This window comes from Bombina bombina, chromosome 2 (assembly GCF_027579735.1).
Source record: "Bombina bombina isolate aBomBom1 chromosome 2, aBomBom1.pri, whole genome shotgun sequence".
Classification (NCBI taxonomy): Eukaryota; Metazoa; Chordata; class Amphibia; order Anura; family Bombinatoridae; genus Bombina; species Bombina bombina.
In genome coordinates, this window is record NC_069500.1 from 798,609,974 (window position 1) to 798,626,728 (window position 16,755).

At 37.1% G+C, this 16,755-nt stretch overlaps 1 protein-coding gene across 1 annotated transcript in view; it reads left to right on the top strand.

Annotated features, from left to right (window-relative positions):
* The window catches only part of LOC128647289 (uncharacterized), a 340,270-nt gene that overhangs the window by 168,372 nt on the left and 155,143 nt on the right, over nt 1-16,755 (top strand). Inside the window, exons 7-8 of the mRNA XM_053700082.1 lie at nt 3,528-3,627; nt 6,394-6,627. Coding sequence (XP_053556057.1) covers nt 3,528-3,627; nt 6,394-6,627 — 334 coding nt within the window. The remainder of the gene's footprint in view (nt 1-3,527; nt 3,628-6,393; nt 6,628-16,755) is intronic.

Consider the following 16,755-nt stretch of genomic DNA (forward strand, 5'->3'; position numbering starts at 1 on the left):
AGGAGACCCTCTAATTTTTTTATCCATAGGGTCTTTGAAAGCACAACTGTCATCAATGGGTATAGTTGTACGCTTAGCCAAGGTAGATATAGCTCCCTCCACCTTAGGGACCGTTTGCCACAAGTCCCGAATGGTGTCCGATATGGGAAACATTTTCTTAAAAGTAGGAGGGGGAGAAAATGGTATACTTGGTCTATCCCATTCCTTCTTAATAATTTCCGAAATTCTTTTAGGAACCGGAAAATCATCAGTATAAGTAGGCACTTCTAGATATTTGTCCATCTTACACAATTTCTCTGGTGGTATCATAATAGGATCACAATCATCCAGAGTCGCTAAGACCTCCCGAAGTAACAGACAGAGGCGTTCAAGCTTAAATTTAAAGGACATAACATCTGAATCTGTCTGAGGTAACACAATCCCTGAGTCTGAAATTTCTCCCTCAGACAGCAATTCCCTGACCCCCAACTCAGAACACTGTGAGGGTACATCGGAAATAGCCAATAAAGCATCAGAGGATTCAGTATTTACATTAATACCTGACCTACTGCGTTTACCCTGCAACACTGGTAATTTAGATAATACCTCAATAAGGGTAGTTGACATAACTGCAGCCATCTCCTGCAAAGTAAAGGAATTAGACACACTAGAGGTACTGGGCATTGCTTGTGTGGCCGATAAAGGTTGTGACACTTGGGGAGAATTGGATGGCATAACCTGATTCTCTTCAGATTGAGAATCATCCTTAGGCACACTATCTTGACCTAAAATATGGTCTTTACAATGTAAGGCCCTTTCAGTACAAGAGGTACACAATGTAAAAGGGGGTTCCACAATAGCTTCTAAACACATAGAACAATGAGAATCCTCAATGTCAGACATGTTGAACAGACTAATAATAGCCACAAAAGTCGTTTAAACACTTTATTTATTGTTTTAAATAAAACTTTGAAAAATGTGTACTGCGCCTTTAAGAAAGAAAAAGTAAAAATTTTTTCCAAAACTGCTTAAATAACGTTAATTTGCTACCAAAATTCACTAAAACTAATTAGTATATCCAAAAATATTGCACCCTATGAGAAAGGTGAAAAAATAAGGCTCTAAAGTGAAAAATATATCAGTTTACACAAAAGCATCCTCTGCAGCTCGCCACACCACTGCTGTGGCGCCTACCTGCCCCCAGGGTACTTCGGAATCAATAGCCAACACTCCAAGCCAGAGACTACTGTCCAGGAGCAACCGGAGTTACTGCTTGCTGCTCCTCTGTCAGAAGGAAGTGCGCATCTGAGCGCGCGAAGACAAGCCTCGCCCCTTATGGCCGAAGTTGGAGTAGGCCCAAACACAACCACATGGGAAGCGGTTTAACATACAGCTAAGTGGAACACAAAACACACCCCAAACACATCCCAGCAAGTCATGCTGGATAGATAATAAAAAATAACTTAATCGTTTTAAAAGATTATTGATTAAAAGTTCTTATGCCTCTCCCAGAGTGTCATATCATGCCCTTATGTCAGAAATATAATAAAATAATAACAGGGGACTCTAGTAATACCCTTCTGTGTAAACAGGTTTACTGCTTACCCCATTCCCATATAGGGAAATAAATGCCAGCCAGTTCTGATATATCAAGTCTCTTCAGAAATAAAAGGCTGCACATACCTTAATGCTGCTTGTAGCATGAAACCGGTCTCCACACTGAAGATGTCTCATGTGTTACCTTGAGAAGTCCTGTGGGAACCAGAGTGGATCTTAGTTACAACTGCTAAGATCATTAACCTCAGGGCAGAAATCTTCTTCCATATCCCCCTGAGGAAAATAGTATACACCGGTACCATTTAAAATAAAAAAACTTCTTGATTGAAGAAAATAAAACTAGCACCTCACTTTACCTCTTCCTAGTATAACACAGGCAAAGAGAATGACTGGGGGTGGAGGGGAAGGGAGGGGCTATATATACAGCTCTGCTGTGGTGCTCTTTGCCACTTCCTGTTAGCAGGAGGTTAATATACCACAAGTAAGGATGAAATTTGTGGACTTGTCATATCTTTGTAAAAGAAAAATCAATAGGCGATACTCTCTTCACATCCCTCTGACAAACACTGTACTCTGAGAGGAATTGGGCTTCAGAAAGCTTAGAAGTGCTTATCATAGAAGAAATCATAAAAATCAAGCACAAACTTACTTCACAAACTCCATAGGAGGCAAAGTTTGTAAAACTGAATTGTGGGTGTGGTGAGGGGTGTATTTATAGGCATTTTGAGGTTTGGGAAACTTTGCCCCTCCTGAGAGGAGAAAGAGGAAATATCAGCTTCAACATCAGATGAAGACTCCTCATCACCAGAGGAAACTTAACAATCTGAAGACATAACAGTATCTCTGGCTTCAGTACACATAGGACACATAGGACTAGTAGAAGAAAATTCTGAACTGATTGTGTTAAGTAAATCTTAGCGACTCTTCCAAATAAAAAGCACATCATCGATTTATCTTCTAAAGAGTAACAAGTGTGTGGTTCATTGGCTTTCACAAAGATAATCTAGTTTCCAATTGCACATATATAAATTGGCATAACTGGCCGCAAACTTGCTACTCCCAGCCATCCCACAATAGAGAGTAGTCACATTGCAAGTACATAAAATATATTCATTTTAGTAGCAGTTTCTAAGATTTGTAAAAGTTGAAGTGAATCCTTCAAATAAGATGGCAGTGTTACTGCATAGCTTTGTACACACAACTCCTACAAACATGCAGCCCACACCTAATAGATTATTTGCTGCATACTGAGGTAGATTCAATATTAGCATCCCAACTTCTCCAGGATCACTGTTTCCTATGTTATCATATGGAGCTCATTCACTGCAACTCCTGCACCTCTCCGTAATTTAGTGCATAACATAGAAATTGGCTGCAGTGTAATGACTAGAGACCTGGAAAAGAAGTTAGTCAATATTATCTAGTGTATAACCACCATACACACACACTGCTCCTCTTGAAGATGGTTTACCTTAATGGTAACACCAGCCCTAGCAACCAGTGATTGCCAACTATATTTGTATGTCATTCCTAATGGGCTCACCAGCTTTTGTCCTGTTCAAGGTGTTCCCCCTTTTTATAGGTCAAGCAAAGGGTTAGCCAGGGGCATTAGAGCAATAGTAGTGAATACAATGATCTAATAAATTAGAGCATAATATTAGTTTTGCATTTGAATGTCCCTTTAAGTTTACAAGAATTCCCTGCTAGTTTCAGGTTAAAATGTGAACAACTTTTACTTTTTTTGTGCAAATGATAATTCTTACACCTATCTTAGCTGCTCTTTCTTGTATGTGATTTTCTGTTTACACTGTATGTATTTTTATAGAGAATTGAGCAAATATGTGTTATTATGTGATAGGATGGTAGGAATTCTTATTTTCACAAAATTAAGATGTAATTTAAAACCCACAACATGTTTATAAATACATTTATTGATCTCTGAGTCTGATTACACTCCACTGAAACTAAGAATGATTAGTTTGTCTTTACAGGTCTCCTGCTGGGTAAAATGGGAGAAAGGGGAATGCCCTTAGTTAATGTGTGCCAATGTCTGAATGAAGCTGTGATGAAAATTGTTGCCATGGCTGTTTGGTAAGATATCTATTCATTACAGAATAATCCTATATAAGGTATTGAAAATATGATTAAAAAATCAGTCCAAAATGATTTTAAAAAAATTGCCATGTGAAAATATATATATATTATTCCATTAAAGGGATACTAAACTAAATTTTATTTTCTTTTATTATTCAGATAGAGCCTGCAATGTTAAGCAACTTTCTAATTTACACCTATTATCAACTTTTCTTCATTATCTAAGTATCTTTATTTAAAAAAGCAGGAATTAAAACTTAGGAGCCAATGACAATCAGTATATATATATATATATATATATATATATATATATATATATATATACACACATATATATATATATATATATATATATATATATATATATATATATATATATATGCAGCTACCAATCAGCAGCTAGAACCTAGGTTCTTTGCTGCTCCTTAGCTTACCTAGATAAACCTTTCAGCAAAGGATAACAAGAAAAGGAAGCAAATTAAAAAATAGAAGTAAATTGGAAAGTTGTTTAAAATCATATTCTCTATCTGAATCATGAAAGAAAATGTTTGGATTTCATGTCCATTTAAATGCATAAACTGTCACAACCACTAATGGGTGATAAAGAAACTAATCATACCCACTAAGAGGCAGTGGGGGGTGCTCAGTGCCTCTATAATATATAGCAATAAGGGAAATAGAAAAGAAATGGAGCAATTTGCTACAGTTGCCCCATTGTGCCTCTGCCACTGAATACAAAACATCCCTTTCTATATAATAGGACACAGTCCCCACATACACATTAACTATCCTCCCAGCGGCAAAGACACAATTATTAAAACTGGTTGGTTCTGAAAAAATATCTCAGACTGTTTCGATTTGTATACACTATTTTTAATTGTACGTATAGAAGTATATATACTCTTTTACTATTCTTTTAACTTGAGATGGAATATGTTATATTTTATACTAACATCTCTCAGCTAAGCATATTGATATTGAAGAAAGAGTGCTTTCAAGGTGTGTCTTTTCTATTTTCCTTATTGCTATAAATGCATAAATTTACAAAATGGAATTCTAAGATCTATAGTTAAAAGGGACATTAAACACTAAGGGCTAGATTACAAGCGAGGATCAAACGTTTTTGCACAAGCAATATTGTGTTTTCGCTATCTGTCTTAATTGTGCTTATATTACAAGTTGAGCGAAATCACCATTGCGCTAGTGCAATCGTGATTTACGCTTCAATTCTTATATAGATCTCAGAGCTGTGGTTAACTGTTTTCCGAAACTAAAAACACATCAAAAACACAATACAAAGTACAGTTACACTCATAATAACACCAGATAATAAAAATTATGTTAACAAACATTGCACAAAAAAGTTATAAGGGTTCAAAGATATGAAATCCCGGGTGTTAGAAAGAAAGAAAAAAGCCACCAAAAGGTTTTAACATAGAGATACATACAGATACATTGCTAAACATGTACTGTATTTCTATGTATATATATATATATATATATATATATATATATATATATATATATATATATATATATATATATATATATATATATATATATATATATATATATGTGTGTGTTTAACTATGTATTTAGTGTAAATATTTCACATTCCATTGTTCTTCACAAATCAGAATATGTTCTAAGTATTTCTAAATAGATATTCCTATATATATATATATATATATATATATATATATATCTGTATACATGTATACCTATATGTAATGAAATATTCATATATTCATGTTGGGTTAGCGCAATTGGGAAAATGTGATCGTGTTTGTGCGATAGTCAGGTGTTAGGTTTTTTTCTCCATTGACTTCTATGTGGGAATACGTGAACGCACACGAGATATTCGATGTTCAGATTTTTGCACTAGTCGGGTAACTGCTCGCACAAAATAAGTTTTTTAACTTGTAATACGAGCGAAACCAGACAAGCTCAAAAAGCTTAACTCGAGCAGAGTTTTCACGATCCCGAAAAATGCAATATACCGCATCACTTGTAATTTAGCCCTAAATAAATGCTAGATTGAATGATGCAATCAAAAGAAAAGATAAGTCTGAGAATAACATGTAGATTTATTTTTTTAAAGTTTCATTAGCTGTTTATATATTGACAAAATAAGTGTAAAGTTATGGGGGCCGATTTACTAATATGCGGGCGGACATGATCCGCTGTAGCAAGCATTTCTAGTGAAATGCTTGTGCAATGCCGCCTCCTGCACATTTGCTGCCAATCGGCCACTAGTAAGGGGTGTCAATCAACCTGATCGTATCCAATCGGGCTAATTGCTGTCCGCCGCCTCAGAGGTGGTGGACGAGTTAAGGAGCAGCGGTCTTACGACCGGACCGCTGCTTCTTAACTTCCGCTTCAGGCGGATCTGAAGCGGAGTGGGTCAGAAGCAGCATCCGCTGCTTCATAAATCGACCCCTTAGTTTCTATAAAAGAATTATTGCTGCCATGCTGTAACTTAGGTTACCTTCTCTGCTGTGACCAATTAGGGACAGTTATAAATAGGTCACTAGAGTGTGCAGCCAATGGCTGTGTGTATTATAACAGTGTTCTGCACTTCCATTTCTAACAGGAACTGAAATGCTTACAATTTCAGAAAGGAATTACAGAAAAAGGGGACAAAATAAATAATGAAAGTATATTGCAGAGTTTTTTTTATATATACGATTTATCATTTTATATTACCATGTCAAAGTGTTTAATATCCCTTTAAAATTACTATTCTGTTATATATTTTAACAGGTATTTTCCATTTGGAATAATTTTTCTAATTGCTGGGAAGATTTTAGAAATGGAAGATCCATCAACGATTGGGAGAAAGCTTGGGCTGTATGCCATAACAGTCATGTCTGGTTTGATTATTCATGGAGTGCTGCTTTTACCGCTCTTGTACCTTATTATTACTAAAAAGAACCCTTTTGCATTCATTAAAGGGATACTTCAGGCTCTGCTTATTGCATTGGCCACTTCATCAAGGTAATAATTTATTACAAAATAAAACTGAAATAATATTTATTTAGAGCTCTAATTGTAAATTACGTGTGGGAGCCTTATATTAGGATTTGCCTAGTCAAGTAATTATAGTAGTCAAATAAATGAGAAGAAGAAACAATCAATATATTTTAGTCTATGGAACACATGTTCAAATTGTGCGTGTGTTTTGCATATGTCTAGGAAACATTACATAGGCGTTTATCACCCTTGTTTTTAATCTCAGTTTGTTTAGTTGAAAGCATGTGTGGCTGTAGGTTAGGGACGCATGGAGGAAGAGACCTTGATGTAGGCTTATCACCATTTACCCAAATCTTGTAACTAACTCTTCCATTTTGATTTTAATCTAGTTGTGTGCCTGCAAGTGAGTGGCAACCCTTATATGTGTTGTGTTTATATGTTTCATTTGGGCTTTGCATCCAGGTTAACTCACTAAGTCACTGAAAGCAAATACAGCTATCTGTGAGTTATAGTGAGCATCCAGGGCAGCAATGATTTGTTCTAGTGGCATGGGATGTGTACACACTTTGGTTAGAGAGGGCAGTGTTTTTTAATGAATTATATACTGGCTGTATGTATGAATATATGTATATGTATATATATATATATATATATATATATATATATATATATATATATATATATATATATATATATATATATATATATATATAATTATATACATATATACACACAGTATATATATATATATATAATATATGTGTATATATATATATATATATATATATATATATATATATATATATATATATATATATATATATACATACAGTATATATACTGTATATGTTATGGATATAGTCAGATATCATGGTAATCCTAGGATTACCCGGGTAAAACGGACATTACCCAAGCAGCTGTGGGTAAAGCCCGATGTACTATAATTCCCCCATCTACACTATTTTCTTTCATGTAATTGGCAAGAGTCCATGAGCTAGTGACGTATGGGATATACAATCCTACCAGGAGGGGCAAAGTTTCCCAAACCCCAAAATGCCTATCAATACACCCCTCACCACACCCACAATTCAGTTTTACAAACTTTGCCTCCTGTGGAGGTGGTGAAGTAAGTTTGTGCTTGATTTTTATGATTTCTTCTATGATAAGCGTTTCTAAGCATTCTGAAGCCCAATTCCTCTCAGAGTACAGTGTTTGTCAGAGAGATGTGAAGAGAGTATCGCCTATTGATTTTATGGTTTCCCTCGCAGAGAATCTTTTCAAGGGTTCCCTGTTATCGGTCGTAGGGATTCATCTCCTACCTCCCTTTTCAGATCGACGATATACTCTTATATACCATTACCTCTGCTGATAGTTTCAGTACTGGTTTGGCTATCTGCTATATGTGGATGGGTGTCTTTCGGTAAGTATGTATCATTATTTAAGACACTCTCAGCTATGGTTTGGCGCTTTATGTATTAATATAAAGTTATAAATATATGTATTTTACTTATATTTGCCATGAGTCAGGTCTATGTATACTTCCCTTTGCAGTCTAAACAGTTTCAGTACAGGAATCATGTTTGGGAAGTTTATTTAAACTTTTTTCTTACCTGGGGTTCAGTCTTTTTCAATTTGACTTTCATTTTTTCATGGGCAAATCTAGGCTCGCGAGGGCGCAAAATGCTGTTTTTTATTGCGTAATTTTTGGCGCAAATTTTTGGGGCACGAAGTTGCGCCTTAGATGGCATAAATGTTGTAATTTCCTGCGTCCTTCTTGAAATTACAAACACCTCCCCAACAGTAAAACCCACCACCCACCCAACCAAACCCCCTAAATAAAAACCTATCTAAATAAACCTAAGCTAACCATTGCCCTGAAAAGGGCATTTGGATGGGCATTGCCCTTAAAAGGGCATTTAGCTCTTTTACTGTGCCCAAACCCTAAGCTAAAAATAAAACCCACCCAATAAACCCTTAAAAAACCTAACACTAACCCCTGACGATCCATTTACAGTTTTCGAAGACCGGACATCCATCCTCATCCAGCCGGCCAAGTCCTCATCCAAGCGGGCAGAAATCCTCATCGAAGCCGGTAGAAGTCCTCATCGAAGCCGGCAGAAGTCTTTATCCAAGCGATCAGAAGTCTTCATCCAGACGGCATCTTCTATCCTCATCTACCCAGCGTGGAGCGGGTCCATCTTCAAGACATCCGGCATGGAGCATCCTCTTCTTTCGATCGTTGCTGGAAAATTAAGTTCACTTTATGTGACGTCATCCAAGTTGGCGTCCCTTACATTCCGATTCTGATCAGCCGATAGGAATTAAAGGGGAAAAATCCTATTGCTTGATACATTCTATTGGCTGATTGGATGTCTTGAAGATGGACCCGCTCCGTGCCGGATGGATGAAGATAGAAGATGCCGTCTGGATGAAGACTTCTGCCCGCTTGGATGAAGACTTCTGTTTATATTTTTAACTCAGCTTTATCTGTGGCTGACATTACTGTTCTCTCAACCTTTGTTGGACAGTTAGCATAAGCAGTTTCAGATTCTTAAGTATATAGCTGTTTATTTACGTTAGATGTATTCATTTAATTATGTTTACTATATCTATTATTATGATTTCAAATATATTTTATTATCTCTATTTTGTTAGAATAATAATTTGTTTGATTTCTATTATCTCCACTATTTCTGGAGGTTTAGAGTTTTTCTGCCCTACTTTTAAGTCCGGTGATGTAGATCAGTTGGTGAATTTCCTGACTGCAAACGCTTGTTCTAGATCTAAGGGTCATAGATTCATTTCCCGGCAGGGTTAATTCAGCCCTTTGGCCTTTGAGGTCAATTTATTGTGTATCATTTATTTGGGTAATAATAACTACTGTTTTTATCAGCTGCTAATTTGGTTAACTCTGAGTGTTAGCACTGAAGAAGTGTTTTTTTGTATCCTGTCCTTTCAGCATTTCATTCTTCTGAGGTTGTTTAAATGAGCAGCTTCTTCAGTCCTTTACAGGTGATTACGGCTTTACAAGTACCCAATACATACATATGAAAGACCAGTATTCAAATATATGGACTTTTCTTTTTGTGGAATCCCTCCTGAATCAACTAAGTTTTGTTTCTTCAATACATGGTTAGAGGATTTAATTTACCTAAGAGTTTCATGATTCCTCAGTCAAGGGTCACTTCTTTTTGGGTTTCTAGATGGATTCTGTGTTCATGTCTTTGTCTTATCGGACAAAAGTCAATTGTAAGTGGTGTTACCCTGTCTAACTTACAGTTTAGAACATTTCTTTTAGTGGCTATGTGCATAGAAGTTTTAGGTCTCATAACTGTGGCATCGGGCATGGTTCCCTTTGCTCGTTTTTCATCTGAGATCTCTTTTTGCTTTGCATACTGAATCAATGATACAGGGATTGTTTTTAGATATCATAGTTGATATTTTTAAATCCTAACACTCTTCTCTCTCTGTTTTGGTGATTAGGGGGCCTCCTTTTGCTCATCCTTCCTGGACTGTATTCTTAATGGATGCAAGTTTTACAGGTTGGAGAGCTGTCTGAGGGTCTTTTGACAGCACAAGGGGTTTGGAAACTTCAAGAGGCGAGGTTTCCAATCAATATTTTAGAACTCCGTGCTATTTTTTTCAGAGCTCTTTCAGGCTTGGCCTCTTTTAGGAGATAACCTTTTCATGTTTTGCTTTCAGACAGACAATATAACAACTGTGGCATATGTCAATCAACAATAGGGACTCGTAGTTCCTTAAAGGGACACTGAACCCAATTTTTTTCTTTCATGATTCAGATAGACCATGCAATTTTAAGCAACTTTCTAATTTACTCCTATTATCAAATTTTCATTTGATTTCAAAGTTTAGATGCCGGCCCATTTTTGGTGAACAACCTGGGTTGTTCTTGCTGATTGGTGGATAAGATCACCCACCAATAAAAAAGTGCTGTCCATGGTACTGAACCACAATTTGGCTGGCTCCTTAGCATAGATGCCTACTTTTTCAAATAAAGATGGTAAGAGAACAAAGAAAAATTGATAATAGGAGTAAATTAGAAAGTTGCTTAAAATTGCATGCTCTATCTGAATCACGAAAGAAAATTTTTTGGGTTCAGTGTCCCTTTAAGCAATTAACAAGTATCTTGAATACGTTCTTAGATGAAATTCATCTCCTGTCTATTTTCTATGAGTTTTGGGAGGTGGATTATCTCAGCCGCCAGTCTTTACATCCAGGAGAGTGGTGTCTCTATACAGATGTGTTTTCTCAATTTCCCAGGTACCTTTTCAGGTGCAGGGATCCTCAGGTGGAGATGGTGGATGCATTAGCAGTGTCTTGGTTTTGCAACCTGACTACATCCTTCCGCCTCTGTTTTTTTCTTCCAAAGGTGATTTCCAAGATCATATTGGAACAGTGTCATGTGTTTCTCATAGCATCAGCATGGCCTAACAGGTTTGGTATGTGGATCTTGTTCAAATGTCCAAGTTTCCATACTTGGCCGCTTTCTCTTTGGCCAGCCCTTTTTTTCTAGGGGCTATTTTTCCATCGGGATCTCAAATAACTAATTTGAGGGTATGGAAATTGATTAGTGTTTAGTCATAGAGGTTTCTCTGACTTAGTTTTTATCGCTATGTTGCTAGCTTATAAGTCTGTTTCAAGGAACATGTATTATCAGGTTTGGAAAACCTATATTTTATAGTGTTCTTCTCATAAATTCTCTTGGAATTATTTTAGAATTCCTAGGATTTTACAGTTTTTCAGGATGGTTTGGATAAGTTTGTCTGCAAATTTAATATTTTGAAGGGACAAATCTCTGTTTTATTTTCTAGAGAGATTGTTTAAACTTCCTGATGTTCACTGTTTTGTTCAGGATTTGGTTAGTATCAATCCTGTTCATTTACTAATTTCTCCTTTTTGGAGTCTTATTTGGTTTGAAGATTATCTAATTTCTTGGAAAGTGTTTTTTGACTATCTCTTCTGCTATAAGAGTTTCTGATTTATCAGCTCTCTCTTGTGTGTCTCCTTATCTGATTTTTTCATCTAGATAAGTTGTTTTGTGGACTTCTTTTTTCCTAAAGTTGTGAATTTGAACAACGTTAGTAGAGAAATTGTTTTACCTTCTTTGTGTTCTAATCCTAAACAATTCTTTGAGAGTTCTTTACATCCTTTGGATGTGGTAAGAGCTTTATAATTCTATATCGAAGTTACTAGGATTTCAAAAGACTTCTAGTCTATCTGCTGTTTTTCTGGTTCCAGAAAAGGTTAGGAAGCCTCTGCCATTTCTTTGGTATCCTGATTAAAGTTTTTGTTTTCAAGGCTTATTTCGAGGCAAGGCAGGCTCCGCCTCAGAGTTTTACAGCTCATTCTACTATGTTCAGTCACCATTTCTTGGGCTTTTTCAGAATGAAGTTTAGGTTGATCAAATTTGCAAATCAGTAATTTGGTCTTCTTTGCATACTTTTGTTTTACCATTTTGATGTATTTGCTTCTTCTGAAGCAGTCTTTGATAGAAAAAGTTCTTCAGGCAGCTGTATCAGTTTGATTCTACTGCTTTTGATTTATGTGTTTTCAAGGAAAATGTATTTATTGTGTGGATTTAATTTCTCAGTGGAAATAGCTGCTGTTATTTTATCCCTCCCTTTCTAGTAACTCTAGCTCATGGACTCTTGCCAATTACATGAAAGAAAACATAATTTATGTAAGAACTTACCTGATAAATTAATTTCTTTCATATTGGCAAGAGTCCATGAGGCACACCCTTTTTATGGTAGTTATGTTTTTTGTATAAAAGCACAATTATTTTTCCAGTTCCTCTTTTTGTATGCTTTTCTACTCCTTATTTTATCACCCCACTACTTGGCTATTCATTAAACTGAATTGTGGGTGTGGTGAGGGTGTATTTATAGGCATTTTGAAGTTTGGGTAACTTTGCCCCTCCTGGTAGGATTGTATATCCCATACGTCACTAGCTCATGGACTCTTGCCAATATGAAAGAAATTAATTTATCAGGTAAATTCTTACATAAATTATGGGGGGTTTTGCCTCTGCCTGGGGGGGTTGAAGGGGGGCACCTCATCAATCCTCTGGCATCCAACCAAAGTGAACCTTGGGGAATGAGGTTTACAAAGGGGGCTTTCTTTACAAGGGGGGCCCCCTTGAACCCCCCAGATTGAGGCAAAAAACATAGGCCTAGATTTAGAGTTCGGCGGTAGCCGTCAAAACCAGCGTTAGAGGCTCCTAACGCTGGTTTTGGCCGCCCGCTGGTATTTGGAGTCAGTGATTAAAGGGTCTAACGCTCACTTTTCAGCCGCGACTTTTCCATACCGCAGATCCCCCTACGCCATTTGCGTAGCCTATATTTTCAATGGGATCTTTCTAACGCTGGTATTTAGAGTCGTTTCTGCAGTGAGCGTTAGAGCTCTAACGACAAGATTCCAGCCGCCTGAAAATAGCAGGAGTTAAGAGCTTTCTGGCTAACGCCGGTTTATAAAGCTCTTACCTACTGTACCCTAAAGTACACTAACACCCATAAACTACCTATGTACCCCTAAACCGAGGTCCCCCCACATCGCCGCCACTCGATTAAAAATTTTAACCCCTAATCTTCCGACCGCCACCTACGTTATACTTATGTACCCCTAATCTGCTGCCCCTAACCCCGCCGACCCCTATATTACATTTATTAACCCCTAATCTGCCCCCCACAACATCGCCGCCAGCTACTTAAAATAATTAACCCCTAATCTTCTGACCGCAAAGCGCCGCCACCTACGTTATCCCTATGTACCCCTAATCTGCTACCCCTAACACCGCCGACCCCTATATGATATTTATTAACCCCTAATCTGCCCCCCACAACGTCGCCGACACCTGCCTACACTTATTAACCCCTAATCTGCCGAGCGGACCGCACCGCTACTATAATAAAGTTATTAACCCCTAACCCGCCTCACTAACCCTATCATAAATAGTATTAACCCCTAATCTGCCCTCCCTAACATCGCCGACACCTACCTTCAATTATTAACCCCTAATCTTCCGATCGGAGCTCACCGCTATTCTAATAAATGTATTAACCCCTAAAGCTAAGTCTAACCCTAACCCTAACACCCCCCTAACTTAAATATAATTTTAATCTAACGAAATAAATTAACTCTTATTAAATAAATTAATCCTATTTAAAGCTAAATACTTACCTGTAAAATAAATCCTAATATAGCTACAATATAAATTATAATTATATTTTAGCTATTTTAGGATTAATATTTATTTTACAGGCAACTTGGTATTTATTTTAACTAGGTACAATAGCTATTAAATAGTTAAGAACTATTTAATAGTTACCTAGTTAAAATAATAACAAAATTACCTGTAAAATAAATCCTAACCTAAGATATAATTAAACCTAACACTACCCTATCAATAAAATAATTAAATAAACTACCTACAATTACCTACAATTAACCTAACACTACACTATCAATAAATTAATTAAATACAATTGCTACAAATAAATACAATTAAATAAACTAGCTAAAGTACAAAAAATAAAAAAGAACTAAGTTACAGAAAATAAAAAAATATTTACAAACATAAGAAAAATATTACAACAATTTTAAACTAATTACACCTACTCTAAGCCCCCTAATAAAATAACAAAGCCCCCCAAAATAAAAAATTCCCTACCCTATTCTAAATTAAAAAAGTTACAAGCTCTTTTACCTTACCAGCCCTGAACAGGGCCCTTTGCGGGGCATGCCCCAAGAAGTTCAGCTCTTTTGCCTGTAAAAAAAACATACAATACCCCCCCCCCAACATTACAACCCACCACCCACATACCCCTAATCTAACCCAAACCACCCTTAAATAAACCTAACACTAAGCCCCTGAAGATCTTCCTACCTTGTCTTCACCATACCAGGTTCACCGATCCGTCCTGGCTCCAAGATCTTCATCCAACCCAAGCGGGGGTTGGCGATCCATAATCCGGTGCTGAAGAGGTCCAGAAGAGGCTCCAAAGTCTTCATCCTATCCGGCAAGAAGAGGACATCCGGACCGGCAAACATCTTCTCCAAGCCGCATCTTCTATCTTCTTCCATCCGGTGCGGAGCGGGTCCATCTTGAAGCAGGCGACGCGGATCCATCCTCTTCTTCCGATGTCTCCCGACGAATGACGGTTCCTTTAAGGGACGTCATCCAAGATGGCGTCCCTCGAATTCCGATTGGCTGATAGGATTCTATCAGCCAATCGGAATTAAGGTAGGAATTTTCTGATTGGCTGATGGAATCAGCCAATCAGAATCTAGTTCAATCCGATTGGCCGATCCAATCAGCCAATCAGATTGAGCTCGCATTCTATTGGCTGATCGGAACAGCCAATAGAATGCGAGCTCAATCTGATTGGCTGATTGGCTGGGTTAGATTAGGGGTATGTGGGTGGTGGGTTGTAATGTTGGGGGGGGGGGGTATTGTATGTTTTCTTTTACAGGCAAAAGAGCTGAACTTCTTGGGGCATGCCCCGCAAAGGGCCCTGTTCAGGGCTGGTAAGGTAAAAGAGCTTGTAACTTTTTTAATTTAGAATAGGGTAGGGAATTTTTTATTTTGGGGGGCTTTGTTATTTTATTAGGGGGCTTAGAGTAGGTGTAATTAGTTTAAAATTGTTGTAATATTTTTCTTATGTTTGTAAATATTTTTTTATTTTCTGTAACTTAGTTCTTTTTTATTTTTTGTACTTTAGCTAGTTTATTTAATTGTATTTATTTGTAGCAATTGTGTTTATTTAATTTATTGATAGTGTAGTGTTAGGTTAATTGTAGGTAATTGTAGGTAGTTTATTTAATTATTTTATTGATAGGGTAGTGTTAGGTTTAATTATATCTTAGGTTAGGATTTATTTTACAGGTAAATTTGTTATTATTTTAACTAGGTAACTATTAAATAGTTCTTAACTATTTAATAGCTATTGTACCTGGTTAAAATAAATACCAAGTTGCCTGTAAAATAAATATTAATCCTAAAATAGCTAAAATATAATTATAATTTATATTGTAGCTATATTAGGGTTTATTTTACAGGTAAGTATTTAGCTTTAAATAGGATTAATTTATTTAATAAGAGTTAATTTATTTCGTTATATGTAAATTATATTTAAGTTAGGGGGGTGTTAGTGTTAGGGTTAGACTTAGCTTTAGGGGTTAATACATTTATTAGAATAGCGGTGAGCTCCGATCGGAAGATTAGGGGTTAATAATTGAAGGTAGGTGTCGGCGATGTTAGGGAGGGCAGATTAGGGGTTAATACTATTTATGATAGGGTTAGTGAGACGGATTAGGGGTTAATAACTTTATTATAGTAGCGCTCAGGTCCGCTCGGCAGATTAGGGGTTAATAAGTGTAGGCAGGTGTCGGCGACGTTGTGGGGGGCAGATTAGGGGTTAATAAATATAACATAGGGGTCGGCGATGTTAGGGCAGCAGATTAGGGGTACATAGGGATAACGTAGGTTGCGGCGGTTTACGGAGCGGAAGATTAGGGGTTAAAACTGTAATGCAGGGGTCAGCGATAGCGGGGGCGGCAGATTAGGGGTTAATAAGTGTAAGGTTAGGGGTGTTTAGACTCGGGGTACATGTTAGAGTGTTAGGTGCAGACGTAGGAAGTGTTTCCCCATAGGAAACAATGGGGCTGCGTTAGGAGCTGAACGCTGCTTTTTTTTTCTGGTTTTTTTTCAGCTCAAACAGCCCCATTGTTTCCTATGGGAGAATCGTGCACGATCACGTTTTTGAGGCCGGCCGCGTCCGTAAGCAACTCTGGTATCGAGAGTTGCATTTGCGGTAAAAATGCCCTACGCTCCTTTTTTGGAGCCTAACGCAGCATTTGTTTTAACTCTCGATACCAGAGTTAAATTTATGGTGCGGCCAGAAAAAAGCCTGCGGAGCGTTAACAGCCCTTTTACCGCCGAACTCTAAATCTAGGCCATTGTTTTTGTAAGAACTTACCAGATAAATGTATTTCTTTCATATTGGCAAGAGTCCTTGAGCTAGTGATGTATGGGATATACATTCCTACCAGGAGGGGGCAAAGTTTCCCAATCCTCAAATGCCTATAAATACACCCCTCACCACACCCACAATTCAGTTTAACGAATAGCCA